The following is an 18,154-nucleotide window of genomic DNA, read 5'->3' as shown; positions in this document are numbered from 1 at the left end:
GTTCTCCACTTAGGTCAAAGATGGTAAATAGAATGTAGGATTAAGAAGAGAAAAATGGCCTACTCGACTATTTCATTAAAGAAAGGGTTTTGTTAAAATACAGTTATCAGGCAGCAACTGAGATAGAGGGGGAGTGGAAGAATGTCCTTTTTGTTGTTTTTCTTTTTGTTTTCCTGCTCTCATGATTCCATGGTGTGTGTGTGTGTGTGTGTGTGTGTGTGTGTGTGTGTAAAGGGGATCCAATTGAAAGAACTGATGAGCAGAATAAGCGATCAATTAACTTCACAAACTAACAATACTAAAAATCAAATACACTTTCCTAATTTGATGGATCATGAGATCATAGGTTTAGAAGTGGGATCCACCTAATCAGCAATCTAGTCCAACTCTTTAAAGACAACCAAGACGTGGGGAGATAAAATGATTTGCCCAAGGTCAGTTAGTTGGGAGTCAGCAGTAGTGCTTCACTAGCTGTGTGACCCTGAGCAAGTCACTTAACTCTCTTTGCCTCAGTTTCCTCATCTGTAAAATGAGCTTTAGAAGGAATTGGCAAATCATACCAGTATCTTTGCCAAGAAAACTGGACCCAGGTCATCTGACTTGAGAGCCTCTGCCCTTTCCGTTATAGAATGTTACCTCTTTAAGAATCAATTATAAGAGACTCTTCCTTTCCGGTCGGCGGCAGCCATCAGGCAGGATAGGCGTGAGCCAGGATGGGGGCATACAAGTACATTCAGGAGCTGTGGAGGAAGAAGCAGTCGGATGTCATGCGGTTCCTGCTGCGCGTGCGCTGCTGGCAGTACCGCCAGCTATCAGCGCTGCATCGCGCGCCCCGGCCCACCAGACCCGACAAAGCCCGCAGGCTGGGCCACAAGGCCAAGCAAGGTTATGTCATCTACCGTATCCGAGTTCGCCGTGGTGGCCGGAAGCGTCCAGTTCCCAAGGGTGCAACCTACGGTAAACCCGTGCATCATGGCGTCAATCAGCTGAAGTTTGCCAGGAGCCTTCAGTCTGTAGCAGAAGAACGTGCTGGCCGCCACTGTGGGGCCCTGAGAGTCTTGAACTCATACTGGGTGGGTGAAGATTCAACCTACAAATTCTTTGAGGTTATTCTTATTGACCCATTCCATAAAGCTATCAGACGAAACCCCGACACTCAATGGATCACCAAGCCAGTGCACAAACACAGAGAGATGCGGGGGCTTACCTCAGCTGGCCGAAAGAGCCGGGGTCTTGGAAAGGGTCACAAATTCCACCATACCATTGGAGGTTCTCGTCGTGCTGCTTGGAGAAGGCGCAATACTCTCCAACTACATCGATACCGCTAATTGGTGCACATTAATTTGTAAACTTAAGTGTTTAATAAATGACATTTGTGACAAAAAAAAAAAAAGAATCAATTATAAGATCACTTCATTTTAATTTAAAAAAAATGAGTGACTGTGCAAACATTACTACCTTCTCCTTTGCTGAAATTTGCGTTCAGTTATTTTCAAAACAAGTTTAACATCCTGCTCCAGAGCCAGAGCTATAATGGGTCCCCTGGGCTTTAGCCCAGGCAATTCAAATTTAGACACCACTAAAAACAATTAGACTGTCTTAGGAATGTTGAAACAACTCAGCTTAGGTACTAGTTAGCAAAAATAATTTATTAAAATAGGAAACTACCAGGTAGGCAGCTCATCATCCTCAGCTACAAACCAGATGAGCTTCTCCCTGCTTGAGTTCTGCCTGCCCTTCATTCCTCATCCTGGGAAGTGGCCTCCTATTAGGTGCTTTAATAGGGTCATTGTCTCTATGGAAACATATCTGAGGGTCTTGAGCCTCAAAAAAAGGTTTTTACTGAACTTGTCTTAAAAGGTTAATGTGAGTATATATTTCAAGCTGCTTGCCCCAGGACCATTTTGGAAGCTTTCCCTAGGCACCAAAATTGTTTGTTACAGTTCAGGCTTTCTTGTTGAATTTTACTTTTGTAATCTTCAAGTTACTATTAGGTTCCTGTCTATGAAGCAGATTTATTAAAAATGTCCCATGTTCATAGAAATTCTGCATTTGGAAATGCAGTTAAGAATGTGTCATGCATATACCCCGATCCCAGCCCTAAGCTAGGAAAGATCCCTTTCTCCTATGTGGCTCTCAGAGTCATTGTGCACTCTCTTGCCTCAAAGGAACACCAGGCATCATAAGGACAGCATCAACCACAAGTGTTTATAAGAATTAAGATTAGATCTGTTGAATTAAAAAATATACTCGCAATTAGCCAGAAGATAGAGGTGGAGTAAGGACCATCCCATTCCTCATTTCTATTTCTTTCTCAGAGTTCCTGAGTGTCTCTGATAAAAACACATTTGCATATCTGTTTATCCATTTTGAGGATTACTCTCATGGTCTTGAAGATGTCATGGCTATTGGTTGTCCCAGTCAAGCTGTTGCTGAACTCTAGACAATCTCTACCACCTCCATTCTCTCCTAATTCTGTTAATTCTTGAAAATTCCCACTCTATATGAAAATCCTCTACCCTCCCAAAAGAGCTGATCATGTGCAAGTTCTCCCATTGGATAGTTTGAGTCTTTTTGTATTTTAGTAACCTACTCCCAATGTCCATTTAATCAGCAATCTTTATCTTGGATCTCAGGTCTCCCATGTAGTCATCTGGCCTCTGGAAGCATCTTTTTCAGGAGCTTCTCTGAAGTGGACTCCTCTTTAGTAGATTTATTTCTCTGATTCCAAGTTACTTGTAGAGACTGCATAGATGCAAAACAGATCTTAATACAAGTTAGCACAGCCTCTCAAATGTTACTCTTCCAATAAGTAGGTCAGGTGATGAAAACTAGTTCAAACCTATGGTTCTGACCTTATTAACAGTAGAACTATAAGAAGAGCAAATGAGGGACCCATAGTTCACTTGAAATTTCAGAGAACTTAGGTTTTTACACACCCTATTAGAATCATTTGCATTTGACATACAGGATTGTCTCATCTTGTTGTTTTCTCAAAATTTCCCACTCTGGCCAATTCCAATTTCTTTAGGATCAAATGCTAGTAAGGTTCTAATCCTATATATAAAAACATAGGTAACAATATTCTTCAAAGGTAAAGACTCTCCACCTCTAGGTTCAATGATTACACAAATGAATTTACTTACAAGAGGCTGACTTTACTCCAGTCATAACAAAAAACCTGGGATAGCATGTGTAAATACACCAAGTAACTGATTCTCAGTTATATACAGAGAATAGAGTATATCAAATGTGCTGTCTATAGTAAAACATGTTCAGTTGTTAATTATATTCAAATGGTATGGATGTTACACAAATATTACTCTACCCCACAAGATGGCTGATTGTACTGAAATTCTATTCCTTAAAATGAAATAGAAGAGGTTTCTGACTTTAACCTCACAAATTAATAAATTCATGCCTTTGTTTCACAAGCTTTTTTTTTACTTTTGTCTAATTATCTCCATACTATTCTAAAAGAATGAAATATTTCAGGGATTTAATCTTATACAGGATTTTGTAAATATTAACAGGAAGATAACAAGCTCAAGTATTAATTTACTTAGTTGTTTGGGATGTGGGACACATTCAGATTGAAAATGGTAAGATCTTACATATTTGCATTGTGCTCATATCTTCTGAGGACTTGCTCTGATTATAGAAGTTTGCAATAAAGAGGAAGAAGCAAGGATAGATTATATCAGCATCAAAACTGATCATCCACACTTAAGCCTAAGGGCACAGAATGACTCAACACATTATACCAGGATAGAGTAGCCTTAGCTCTGTCTGGTTTCAGGTAAGAGTCACACCTGACAACCAGTTATGCAATAATACCCTCACCCCATTGCCAGCCTCAGGAATAACCAAGTAGGAAATATTCCTGTTCAAAAGGAAGTATCATAATGGGGAAATTGAGTCAAGATGATCTTACTTTTGGCCATGCTGAGGTCATCCTGTCAGTCTTTTCCCAGATCACATTTGCAATTCAAGACCACACTTCTTCTGAGTAGCTTGTGGCATTTCTCTCAAATGTTGGATTACTGACATTGATCCATTATACAACTATACTCAAAACAATATGAGTTACAGTCACAAACTCTAGTTCGTAAGTCTAGCTAAGGATCTAACTAGATGTTCTAATCATAATCGTTATCTTTTGGTTGTTTCCTAATTCACACAAATCTTTTCTCTTTTTGTTAACCAGGAAAGGGTTAATAATATAGTCAGATAGCTTCTAAGTGCAAGGTCCATTTTTTTCTAATATTTCACTACCCCCAAATCTATCTCACTATAATCAGTGAGATGACCTTCTCTAGTTGCAAAATAATAAATCTCTCATTCAGGAGTGGGGGTGGGAGATGTTCTTAATTCCCTTAAAAACAAATTCTAAAGAATGTTCAGCATTTATTAAAAAAACATTTAAACCACATTAGGGATTCACAGTAGAGAGTTTATATTTTGGTTCCAAACTCAGTTCCTAATTAGTTTACAATGTAAAAACATTTATATGGTCTAAGAGAAAAGATTCCCTTCCTCCTTATCTACCCTTCCCTCCATATTTTCTGAACTTGGTATGGTTCAAGAATGTAAAGGGAAAGGAAGAATCTTTCTGAAACTTATAGAGGTTCGTATTCTTTTTTCAGAAAAGGGTTAGTTAAAAAGGCATAAAAGGATGGATTTGCCAGCAAAGTTTTTCCTTCTAAAGTACGTGTATAGTTACAGACAGAGACACACAAACACAGGCACAGAAAAACACACAAATAGACCAACAGCTGTGAGACTGTGGTCCCAGTATTAAAAGATTCTTTGTCTTGTCTGCCTTACTCTCAAATCCTGTGTTCATACTGTCAGTGCAAACTATGACTTCTTAAAACTTTCTACCCATTCTCTCTCTCTCTCTCTCTCTCTCTCCCCCTCTCTCTCCTTCTCCCTCCCTCCCTCTAAATATATATGTGTGTATGTGTGCATACTTTCTCTCTCTTTATATACGTATAATATGTATGTATATATACACATACATACACATATATATACATATACATATACATCCAGTGGACTGTGATTAGGACCCTTTAAAACCGCAAGTCTTGTTTCTGTCATATTCTGATCTGACACTTCTCTTACTTTCTTCTACTTGCTTTTACCAATCATATCACAAATAATCTTCACTTCACTGAGTTTTTCCTCCTCTATCTCTCTTTCCTCTCCCTCTGACATGTGCAGTCAGAAAAGGAGAGAGAGACAGAGAGACAGAATGAGAGAGAGAGAGAGAGAGAGAGAGAGAGAGAGAGAGAGAGAGAGAGAGAAACTCTCCCTTTTCTATTTCCTATGGTAGAGAGGGCAATTGCTATTTCAAGGTCTCTCTTAACAGTGCTAAAAGTTCTTATGTTTGCTAGGCTATAAATCTTCCATTAAGTAACAGAGACCATTGGCAGCATATGGGATTTCCCCAGTGGAAGCCTGTCAAGGCACAAGGCAATGTGCATTTTCTAGGTGTCCCTGTATTCATACAACTCAGGCCACAGCACCCAAATCAATGTATCACCTCTCCCTCAGGAATGAGGATGGCTAGGATTCCCTTGTAGAGGCCATTCACCCCAGTTGTATTTCTTTGGTATCCTGCCAACTATGCCAAATGTAAGGGGCAGGTTCATTCTGCTCTGATTATGCCAATTGTAGGGTGGCAGACCCTCTAAGAGAATACTGAGATACCAAAGAAATAGGGGCCCATGCCAGCTTGGTTACTAATAAGTTTTATTAGGGTTAATTAGGTTAATTGGGGAAGTTTACTCACAAGAGGCTGGTTGTCCTGGGTGGCAGCAGGACAAAATGGGGTATCCCTGCACTAACCCCAGGTCTGGCCAGGTACTATATAGAAACAGAAGAAGGCATAGAGCCAGGGATGGTCTGGGGACACATGCAATTTCTCTCATGAAATAGTTGGAGCTTCATTTGCAGTTTGCATTGATTCAAGGTAGTTTACATTCTCTGTGGAGTTATTGGTCATGTTCCCAGGCTTTGGCTCCCACTATACCGAAGGCAGTGAGTTTCTCTCACACCCCTTTATTGGAAGTATTCAAAAGCAAGCTGATTGTTTGATGAGTGTATTGCAGAGATATGAGTTAGATTACAAGGCCACTGAGGTCTTTCCCTCCCAACTCTAGAATTCAGTTCATCTGTGATATATAATAGTTTTATATTTGTATAGCATTTTATATTTCCCTAATATCAATCAATAAAATTGATATAAATTGAATGAGATAATATTTATAAAGTGGTGTAAAATATTTGTGAAATATTTACATGGTGCCTGACACATAGTAAGTACTTAATAAATGCTTGTTTCCTCCTCCTCCTTCCCCAAAGCACCTTAACAAAATTTGTGCCATTCAATCCAGATATTTTAAATTCTTCTCTAGTTCTTCCACCCCTCAATACTCTTCCAGGCCACTACCCCTGTTCTGGATTCACTTTCCTGCAGGCCAGTATTATCCTCTGCTCTGGAATCCCTTGTCCCCTTACCCTGTTTTATTCAAACCTTGCCAAATCCCGATTTTAGATTGCCCTTAATAGCTACCTCCTCTACTCCTACTCATATGCATCTGAGTGGTTCTGGAGAAAGTTACGCAACCAATCTGACTGGGTATCCTACAAACTGATGATATCTAAACTCTAACTGTAGCAAGACAATTATTTCACTCCTACCTAATTGATTTTCTATCACACTCCATTAGATGTTGGCCCTCTTGAAGGCAGGAACTACTGTTTTTTGCCCTTCTTTGCATCCCTCTTGTTAACACGTAATGAGTTTGTCAATGTTAAAGTAAAATAAATTTATAACAAGTTTTATTTTATTTTTAAAATTAATATGGTAAATATCAACAGATATAAAGCTCTTTGGGATCCTCAAAAATTTTTAGAGTGTAAAGGGATCCAAAGACCCCAAATTTTGATAACTGCTGCTTTAGCTACTACTTTCCCTAGAACTATTTTAACAAAATTAGCCACATTGGAAAGTATAAGGACTATGAAGTGGAACCTCAGAGTTGCTTTCATTTGAATTTCTCAAACTATTAGTGATTTGGATATTTTTTCATATGTTTATTGATATTGTGATTTTCGATATCTGAAAATTGCCTGTATATATCCTTTGACCATTTATCTACTGGCGAATGGTGTTTAGTCTTTTAAGTTAAAATCCTTTGCTTATATATTTATATGTGAGACCTTTATCAAAGAAACTTACTGCATAGATTTATTCCCAATTAATTGCTTTCGTTCTAATTTTAACTGCTTGAATTTTATTTGTGCAAATACTTTTAACTTTATGTAGTGAAAATTATACATTTTATCTTCTATGATTCCTGTATACCCCTTATTTGATGATGAACTACTGCCCTATCCATAGATTTGAAAGATATTTTCTTCCTTGCTCCAATAATTTGTGTCACCAATTATGTCTGTCATGTATCCATGTGAAGCTTACCCTAGCTTTTATCTTTTTTAAAAATTTTGGAGCATGTCCTTTTAATGCTTAATTAAAGAGTTGATTTCTGTTGGCTTTTAGAGCCCACAAGTCCTTTTTGAAATGAAGGAATATCATTTTTATTAAAGGATAACTATATTCGAGGCACTGTGCTAGGTGACAGAGATACAAATATAAACAGGCAAGACAATCCCTGCCCTAAAGGAGCTTACCTCTAATGGGGGAAGACAACACCATAGAAGAACCAGAGTTGAGAGTTGGAAAAGGAGGTGGGACACTCAAGGGTAGATGGTCTAAAGCTTGTCTTATAATGGTCTCCTCTCAGATAGCTTCTCTTCTCTGGCTTTTTTGTAACAGGGCCCTCTCTTTGTTCTCCTCCTAACTGTTCAATAGGTCCCTTTTATTCTTCTTTGCTGGAGCACCATTCATATCTGTGCTTGTACCCAAAGGTGTTCTTAAATATCCTGGGTGTTCTTATCTTCATGTAAATAAATACATAAATGGATAGAGGAATAGATTGAGAGATATATAGATAGGCTGCTAGATAGCGCAATAGATAGAGTACTAGGCTTCGAATCATCTTGAATTCAGATCTGGCCTCAGAGATTTACTAGATGTACGACCCTGGGCAAGTCGCTTCACCGTTTGCCTCAATTTCCTCATCTGTAAAATGAGCTGGAGAAGGAAATGACAAACCACTCCAGTATCTCTGCCAAGGAAAACTCAAATTGGGTCATAGAGAGTCAGACACCAACAACTCAACAGCAAAAACAACAACATATCACTCATACCAATTTTTCCCCTAAATTCAATTCCTATATTACCAACTGCTTATTGGGCATTTTGAACTAGATATCTCAGGGGCATATCAAACTCCCCATATCCAGAAAAGAGTTCCTTATTTTCTCCCTCAAAATCCCCCTTTCACAAACTTCCCTATTTCTGTCAAGGGTACCACCGTCTTCTAGTCACCCAGATTCCCAACCTCAAAATCATCCTCGACTCCTCTCATTCACCCTACATATCCAATTATTTCCCAAATTCTGCTGATTCTATCTTATAACATTTCTCATATATGCAGCCTCTAATCACACAGCCATCACTCTAGTTCAGGACTATCACTCAACCTGGACAATAACAACAGCCTCCTAATTGGTTTGTAATTGGTCTCCCCTGTCCAATACAACCTGAGATGTGTATGTGTGTATGTGTGTGTGTGTGTCTGTGTCTGTGTAATGCTTAAGACTGACAATGTCACTCCCCTACTTAGCAAACTCCTATAACATCCTATTGCCCCTAGAATCAAATGCAGACTCTAATGTTTGTGATTTAAAAGCCCTTTACAGGCAGAGCCAAGATGGTGGCTGGAAAGCAGGGAATTGCTTAAGCTCTCCCCTAAATCCCTCCAAACACCTGTAAAAATGACTTTGAACAAATTCTAGAGCTGTGGAACCCACGAAATACCAGAGGGAAACAGGTCTCCAGCCCAGGAGAGCCTGGATGGTCGCCAGGAAGGGTCTATCTCAGAGTGCTGGGAGCAGAGCACAGCCCAGGGTGGGCCGTGCCAGGACAGACCAGACTGGGAGTGAACCAGCCAGAACTGGCCTTAGGGCCATGAATCATTTAACTGTGGCAGTTATCAGACTTCTCAACCCACAAAAGCCAAATAGCAGGTTAGTGGGAAACAGCAAGATCGAGTTCAGAATGGTCTGGCCACCAGCCCTGGGGGTGGTGGCAGTGGCAGCAGCAGGAAACTCCTGAGTCTACTTCCAGAGCTCTACTGTCAGCTGCTTTCCAAGTCCCTGGCTCACACGGTGGGAGGAATCTGGCAACAGATCAGAGCAGGAGCGCAAGGAGCACTTTGTGGGCACAAAGGCAGATTCTCTTGCTATGCCCTGCTTGGATCTGAACTGCAGTCCTAGTTGGTGATTCTTGGGGGAGGAGGAGCACTGCTGTGACAGAGCCTGCAGTGACAGTAGAGTAGAAGTAGCTCTGGAAAATAGCAGTGCTTGGACCCTAAAGCTTGGGACAAAGTACTCTCTACTCTACAAGCAGTCATACCCTGATCAAAAAAGCTCAAGGGGAACATGAACAGGCAGTGAAAATGAACTCAGACTCAAACACAAACTCTAGATTCCTTTTCTGGTGACAAAGAAGATCAAAACATACAGCCAGAAGAAGTCAACAAAGTCAAAGAGCCTACATCAAAAGCCTCCAAGAAAAATATGAACTGGTCTCAGGCTATGGAAGAGCTCAAAAAGGATTTGGAAAAGAAAGTAAGAGAAGTAGAGGAAAAATTGGGAAGAGAAATGAGAGTGATGCAAGAAAACCATGAAAAACAAGTCAATGACTTGCTAAAAGAGACCCAAAAAAATATTGAAGAAAATAACACCTTAAAGAACAGAACAGCCCAAATGTCCAAAGAGCTCCAAAAAGCCAATGAGGAGAAGAATGCCTTGAAAGGCAGAATCAGCCAAATGGAAAAGGAGGTCCAAAAGACCACTGAAGAAAATACCACCTTAAAAATTAGATTGGAGCAAGTGGAAGCTAGTGATTTTATGAGAAATCAAGATATTATAAAACAGAACCAAAGGAATGAAAAAATGGAAGACAATGTGAAATATCTCATTGGATAAACCACTGACCTGGAGAATACATCCAAGACAGATAGTTTAAAAATTACGGGACTACCTGAGAGCCATGATCAAAAAAAGAGCCTAGACATCATCTTTCAAGAATTCTTGAACTAGACAGTAAAATAGAAGTTGAAAGAATCCACTGATCACCTATTGAAAAAGATCCCAAAAAGAAAACCCCTAGGAATATTGTTGCCAAATTCCAGAGTTTCCAGGTCAAGGAGAAGTACTGCAAGCAGCCAGAAAGAAACAATTTGAATATTGTGGAAACACAGTCAGAATAACACAAGATCTAGCAGCTTTTACATTAAGGGATCAAAGGGCTTGTTGATATTCCGGAGGTCAACAGAGCTAGGATTAAAACCAAGAGTCACCTACCAGCAAAACTGAGTATAATGCTCCAAGGCAAAATACGGATTTTCAATAACATAGAGGACTTTCAAGCTTTCTCAATGAAAAGACCAGAACTGAACAGAAAATTTGACTTTCAAATACAAGAATCAAGAGAACCATGAAAAGGTAAACAAGAAAGAGAAATCACCAGGGACTTACTAAAGTTGAACTGTTTTGTTTACATTCCTACATGGAAAGATGATGTGTGCAATTCATGAAACCTTTCTCAGTATTAGGGTAGTTGAAGGGAATGTATATATATATATATATATATATATATATATATATATATATATATATATATATATATATATATATATATATATATATATATAGACAGAGGACACAGGGTGAGTTGAATATGAAGGGATGATATCTAAAACAATGAAATAAATTTAAGGGGTGAGAGAGGAATATATTGAGAGAAGGGAAAAGGGAGAGATAGAATGGGAAAAATTATCTCACATAAAAGTGGCAAGAAAAAGCAGTTCTGTTGGAAAGGAAGAGGGGGCAGGTGAGGGGGAATGAGTGAATCTTGCTCTCATTGGATTCAACTTGATGAGGGAATAATATACACACTCAACTGGGTATCTTACTGCACAGGAAAGTAAGGGGAAGGGGATGAAAAAGGGGGGATGATAGAAGGGAGGGCAGATGGGGGAGGAGTTAATCAAAAGCAAATACTTTTGAAAAAGGACAGGGTCAAGGGAGAAAATTGAATAATGGGGGACAGGATAGGATGGAAGGAAATATGGCTAGCCTTTCACAACATGAGCATTGTGTGTTTTATATAATGATATATGTGTGACCTCTGTTGAATTGCTTGCCTTCCTAGGGAGGGTGGGTGGGAAGAGAAGAGGGGAGAGAATTTGGAACTAAAAGTTTTAAAAGCAGATGCTCAAAAAAAAGTTGTTTTTTGCATGCAGCTGGGAAACAAATATATAGGGAATGGGGCATAGAAAACTACCCTGCCCTACAAGAAAGTAAGGGGAAAGGGGAGGTGGGGGGAGTGGGGTGACAGAAGGGAGGGCTGACTGGGGAATGAGGCAATCAGAATATATGCCATCTTGGAATGGGAGGGAGGGTAGAAATGAGGAAAAATTTGTAACTCAAAATTTTGTGGAAATCACTGTTGAAAACTAAAATATTAAATAAAAAAAATGACATTAAAAAAATAAATAAATAAAAGCCCTTTACAACCTGAGTCCAATCTCCCTCCCCAGGCATATTACACATTGTTCCCTTTCACACACTACTATGTATCCAAACTATCCTTCTTGCTATTCCTCACATGTGACATTCCACCTCTGGTCTTCATGCCTTTGCTCAGGGTATCTCCTATGCCTAGAATGCACTCCCTCCTCACCTCCACCTTGAAAATTCCCTAATTTCTTTCAAGGCTTCAAATCCACAATTGTAATTATTTTGAAGTGGAGATGTTCCATGATTTGTAGCTACATAACTCCAATATCACCTCCTACATGAAGTCTTTTCTGATCAGTTTAAAGGAAATCTTATGGATACATAGAATTTCAGCCACATGTAGTGCCACACAACTGTAATCCATACTACTGGGGAGGTTGAGGATGATGAATCCTAGAGCTCAGCAGTTCTGAGCTACGGTAAGACTGAAGTCAATTGGGTATCCGCACTAAGTCCAGCACCAATATGAGGAGCCCCCCAGGAGTAAAGGGCCACCAGGCTACCTAAAGAAAGTTGAATTGGCCCAGATTGTAAATGGAACGGGTCAAAGCTACTGATCAGCCGTAGAATTGGGCCATGAGTGGCTTCTAGCCTCGGCAAGATAGAAAAACCCAGCCTTGAAAAAATATCACTAGTTCATGTGTTGAATGAAAGCAGGAATATTTGGAAGAAGAGTGGGTTTGGAGAAAAATAACGAGTTGCATCATAAGTATGTTGGGTTTGAGATGCCAAAAGAACATCAGGGTAGAGAATCTAGCAGGTCATTTAGTGATATGGGACTGGAACACAGAACACAGCCTGCAAACTTTGCATCTCTTACTTGTTTCATCATTTCTGTCAATAGTACCAACACTCACCTAGGCTTCAGGATAAAGAAATAAAATAAAGCCTTGCTGTCACATCTCCCTTTTTTTGCCTTTTTCTCACCTCTCACAATCAGTCACCAAGTCCTGTCAATTCCTACTCCAAAACATGTCACCTCCATTCTCTCCTCTCTATTCCCACTGACCCCACCCAAATATAGGACTTTTCCCCCTTAATCCTCATTATATTGCAATATCCTTTCAATCAGGTCACAATATCTCTTCCCTCAATTGCTTCATTCCTGAAAAGAATGAAGAAAGATTTTAACCTTGACCTGCTAAGTGAAATCAACATAGTGTTCCTCCAGCATCCCAGCCTTGATCCATTTTTCTCCTGGCAAAGTCTCTAAAATCTAATTTCTCTGCTAATACGAAGTTCACATCAAGTTCCATATTTGCTTAGATTTGAATTATTACAAGTAAGTCACGTAGGTTTATCCCAGTTATATTACTGATCAAAGTGCCCATGACATAATCCCTTGCTGATTAGTTCCCCTTATTCTCTGCAAAATGTATTCTCACCACAAATCTTCCCATGAAAAAGGTCATCCTGCTATCCTCCTGTCAGAGAAACTGCAAAGGTTTTCTTATCTTCTCCCTTCCTTCTGTCCTCCTCCCCTTCTGTAGCCCTTCTGGGAAGATAAAAAGAAAAACAAACCATACTTCTCCTACTCATCCTAGATTCCCACAGCTCCATTTTCTGGCTATAAGACATATTTTACCACAGAGTATCAACACTTCAATAGCTTGACCCATTGCTCAAGGGATTAGATTTTAACCTAGCCTATTTTTAGAGGCTTCTCACCCAAGAACCAACTTAGTCCGTAAGAAGATCTGATCAGAGCAGAAAGCTGTCATGGCTTCAGGGCAAATCTGCTAAACTAACTACATATTCAGAAATGTTCCTGGGAATAAAAAGAGTTGTGAAATGGCATTTCCAAAATGCAATGCATTATATTGGAAAGTCATTGCATTAAAAAAATTCAAATATTTAGTTTCATTCATTTCCTAAAATGTTTCAAAGTAGTAATCAAACTCATTGAAAACAGCAACATATTTTCTTCTGCTGGGTTTCTCACTGCTTTAATGTATTGCATACCATTCTCTGCTATGTATAAACCCCAAAGAAAATTGTGAGATGGTATGTTTTGCACTTTACAATTTCATAACCCAGTCATTGCTATGAATGAATGTGGGGCACCAGGTGGGAAAAGAAATTTCTCCTCAGGAGGAATACCTGTCTCCCTAAAGGGGTTATTTCTCACAATGTGATACTCTTACCCCTTCTCATAGAATTCTCTCATGGGTAAAGCCAAACTTACACATATAGAGAATGAAGGAGGGAGGAATTACGATAGCATTTTTATTAATTATCAAGCTGTCATGTTAGAGCTCATCTTCTAATCTCCCCCAAAATTCCGTTTCTGGAAAAAAAAAAACTTTGAAAATTGTAGACTCCCAGATCCTGGCTCTTTTACATTTTTTGTATTCTGCTTAGGGCCAAACAGTGATATGAAGATAGTAGCTAATCAGTAAACAATTATTAAATAAATAAATGAGCATATTAAGGTATTTTTTCCTTAATCGAATGGATTTGTTAAGAATTCATCCTTCTTCATCCAACATACCAAGTTTCTACATAGGCAAAATGAGAATATAATAAATATACCAACTACCTGCCCTGGAAAGAAAACCCACTGTTTACTTTAGAATAAAAGTCAGTAAAAAGCTATAAAGGTACCCGAGTTAGCAGCCACAGCAGGGAGAAGCATCAGTGGGTACTTAGAGAAATGAGGCAAGTGGGCTTCTGAATTTCGCACAGGTACCATATACAGAAAATACATAGTCATGCTGGGTTCACTCAGCCTTTGGCTTTGAGGGCAGTTTTATGTGTATGTGAGTTTCAGGTAAGGGGGGACAGAGACTTTTTCTTAAATCTAAGATCATTATTCTAACATTACATTTAATTATCTCACATGAGAATTTATATAACATCCACATTAACAGTGACATTTATAACCATTTCTCCAGTAACTTAAAAGTTAGTTTGATCACAAACTGGATGATTCCAACATTTCTATCCCCTGCTGACACTTCTATGCCTCCAGCTGAGCTAATTGATAAGCCAGGTTGTCTGTCAGTATCCACAGAATCACTGGCCTTTATTCATTCCTAAACCTGGGCTTGTGGAAAGCCCAAGCAGGCTATCAGAATTTTTAATAACTGTGTAGACCCCACAGCTGAAACTCTAGATAAAAAAAGAGCTCCCTCTGGGTTCCACAGAATTTATTGGACCAAGACCCCACCTCAGACAGTAGCTCTTAACCTTTTGTATGTGTATCATGAAATTCTTTGTCAGTCTAGTGATACCTTCTCAGACTGTTTTTAAATTAATAAAGTACATAGGTTTACAGATGAAGCCAATTACACTGAAATATATTTATCAAAATATTATTTTAATAAATAGTTCATAGAGCCCCTGATATCCATCTATAAACTTTCTTGGGGGTCCATGAACCTCAACACCCATAAGATTTAATTAGTTGTACTCACACCTTATCATTACCCTCTGATTGGAGGATGGAGCCATGAACTCCAAAATCTCCATTTAAGGAGGTGACTCAGTATAGACAGGTTCTCATTCCCTACCTGCCCATGCTACTTTGGGACTTCTCCATCGTATCTCCCCTTACACATTTTAGCTTCCTTTTGTACATTATCCTTCCCCATTATACTGTTAGCTCTCTGAGGTTATATCCCCAGCGCCTGGCACAGTGTATAATGCATAAATGTTTATTGACTATCAATTATTGACTCAGGTAAAAAAAAAACACCTGCCCAAGTACTCAAAAAGAGACAATTGACTTCTTAGTAGATGACAGGCTTCTCATCATTCTGGTCATCTTCTCCTGAATGTATTCTAACTTGCTTACCCATTTCTATATGAAAATGTGGCAATTAAAACTGAACACAATACTCTAGATGTGGCCTGACCAGGACAGATTATCATAAAATTATTCTTCCCCCCTTTCTAGACACTTTGTCTCTCTTAATCCAGCCTAGAATAGTATTCATTTTGTAATTACCTTGCCATTATGCTGATTCATATTAAACCTCAATTCCATTAAAAGTTCCAGATTTTTTTTTCACATGACATGTTGTCAAGCCATAGAGTAGACAAAAAGCCTTGAAAAGCTTTGCTGAAACATATACATAAAGAGCCAGGAATGTGCCTAGGCAAGAAAGAAAAAAATGATCTTGTCTCCTAGGTTTACCTTTGTGAGAAGTGCAAGGTAGATCAGGAGAGCCATGATCCATTGAATCTCCCAATATCTCTTTTTTTTAATTAAATTGTTTTCAATCAATGAAAATCCACCTTCTCTACCTCCTACTATTGTAAATATTTTGATACCTCCTTAGAGTTTGTTTTGTTTCTAACTGATCACTGAATTAATCTACTCTCTCTCTTATTATCCCATCGTGTCTCCCTTTTTTTCCTGTTTCCCTATTAAATAAAATAGATTTCTATATCCAAATTTGTGTGTATATTCTTCCTACCTTTGAGACTGAGGCTCAAATGTCACCTGCTGCCCCACCCCTTCCTCCTTGTTTGTGCAGACTTCTATTTGGGTACTTTGATCATGAGAGATAATTTCCCTGATCCTTGTTGTCCCCTTCCCCACAATGTTTCCTCTTCCTTTCCTTTTCCATTCTCCTTTCAAGATCATCACAACATAACAGACTCACTCCCAGACCTTCTGTTTAATTGTTGTTGGGCAGTCAGTCTTGTCTGACTCTTCATGACCCCATTTGAGGTTTTCTTGGTGGAGATGCTACGGTGGTTTGTCATTTCCTTCTCCAGCTCATTTTACAAATGAGAAACTGAGGCAAACAAGGTTAAATGACTTGCCCAGGGTCATATAGCTTGTAAGAGTTTAAGGCTGGATTTGAACTCAGTTCTTCCTGACTCCAGGCCCAGACATTCTTGTGCCACCTAGTTGCTCTTCTCTCTAATTAAACTCCCTCAATAACGCCTGATGAGGACAGGGTTCTGAAGGGACACATGTATCCTCTCTTGATATTAGAATATAAACAGTTTATCTTTGTTTAGTCCATTATGATTGTTCACTCATGTTTATTTTTTTCTGTTTCTCTTAACTTCTGTTTCTACTTCAAAGCTTCTATGCAGCTCCGGTCTTTTCATCACAAATGATTGGAAGTTTTCTATTTCATGAAAGGTCCATTTTTTCCCTGGAGAATCACACTTAGAATTGTTAGCCTATATACTTTGCATTAGAGACAGCTGGTGGTTCCGTGGATAGAGCATTGGACCTAGAGTCAGGAAGACCTGAGTTCAAATCCAACCTCAGATACTTCCTAGCTATGTGACCCTGGGCAAGTCACTTAACCTCTGATTGCCTGAACAAAATAATTCCACTGGAGAAGGAAATGGCAAACCACTTCAGTGTCTTTTCCAAGAAAACCCCAAATGGGGTTAGAAAGGGTCAGAAATGACTGAACAAAAACAACATGCTTTGCATTCTGGAATATCATATTCCCAAATCTCCACTCTTTTATAATGGTAACTGCTAAATCGTGTGTGATTCTGACTGTGGCTCTTTGATACTTGAGTTCTTTTTTTCTGACCACTTAACAGTATTTTCTTCCACTTTTGTTTTCTGGTTCTAAGAGATATCGCTCTTTGATATTTCTGTAACTCTTGTTTCTTTTCCATTTTTTTTTTCTGTAGCACTCTCATCTCATTTATATTGAGAAAACACTTTAATGCTTTTTTAAAAAAACTCTTATTAACTTCCTCTCTTCTAGGAGTTTTAATTGAACTTGCACTACCCTAGACTGGATATAGGACCTCTTCTTACCCTAGTACACAACATTTCCCTGTGATGAATATTCTCTGTTGCCATTCCTAGTTAGACCTGTCCCCAGAATCTGCAGACTTCTCTGTCTGCCTCCCTTTTCCAACCTTGTCTGGAAAAAATGACTGACTGTGATTTTTTTTTTCATAGATTTCCCAAACAGGATTTAGCCTAGAGTGCTTTCCTCATCTCTATGGAAGAGTTCTATGGTGGTGTTTGTCTGAACCTCTTGCTACTCAGCTATGTTGCCTCCACCCCCAGTACAGAGACTTTCTTATCTACTCGTTAGTGATTGGCCTTGGGGAATGAACTCAATGAAGTCCCTGTTCTTTAGCTGGCCTTGCACAAGAACTAGGGTGAATGAAAACAAAACAAAATCATTTGCACTTAAAATGGAGGTTTATTCTAAAATGGCATTATTCGTTTAATAAAAGGGAAATTCCAGTGCTCCCTTCTCTCCCACCTCATACCTCATTGGGTTGTTATCCAGGAAGTACTTTATAAATGTTAATTATGATGGTTTCTGCATTCCCAAAAATCTACATTTTTAGGTCCAATCTTTCCACCATTATCCTGAACATCCTGAACATCTCCAGTGGAAGATCTCTTTACTATGCACAATACAGTATGGCAAAAGCCAAGCTTACCTCAACATGGCTGGAGTTGATGGCATATACGGTTAGACTGAAGAAA

General features: G+C 39.0%; 1 protein-coding gene across 1 annotated transcript; it reads left to right on the top strand.

Moving 5' to 3' along the window:
- The first annotated feature begins 653 nt into the window (after positions 1-653).
- On the top strand, positions 654-1,384 carry LOC118847550 (60S ribosomal protein L15-like). Its single transcript, XM_036756070.1, has one exon. The coding sequence runs from the start codon at positions 714-716 to the stop codon at positions 1,326-1,328; it is 615 nt and encodes a 204-aa protein (XP_036611965.1). The 5' UTR covers positions 654-713; the 3' UTR covers positions 1,329-1,384.
- The last annotated feature ends 16,770 nt before the right edge of the window (positions 1,385-18,154 follow it).

Source organism: Trichosurus vulpecula, chromosome 4 (assembly GCF_011100635.1).
Source record: "Trichosurus vulpecula isolate mTriVul1 chromosome 4, mTriVul1.pri, whole genome shotgun sequence".
In the NCBI taxonomy this organism is placed as follows: domain Eukaryota; kingdom Metazoa; phylum Chordata; class Mammalia; order Diprotodontia; family Phalangeridae; genus Trichosurus; species Trichosurus vulpecula.
Note: the sequence above shows the minus strand (reverse complement) of the source record. Positions and strands in the feature narration are given on the sequence as shown.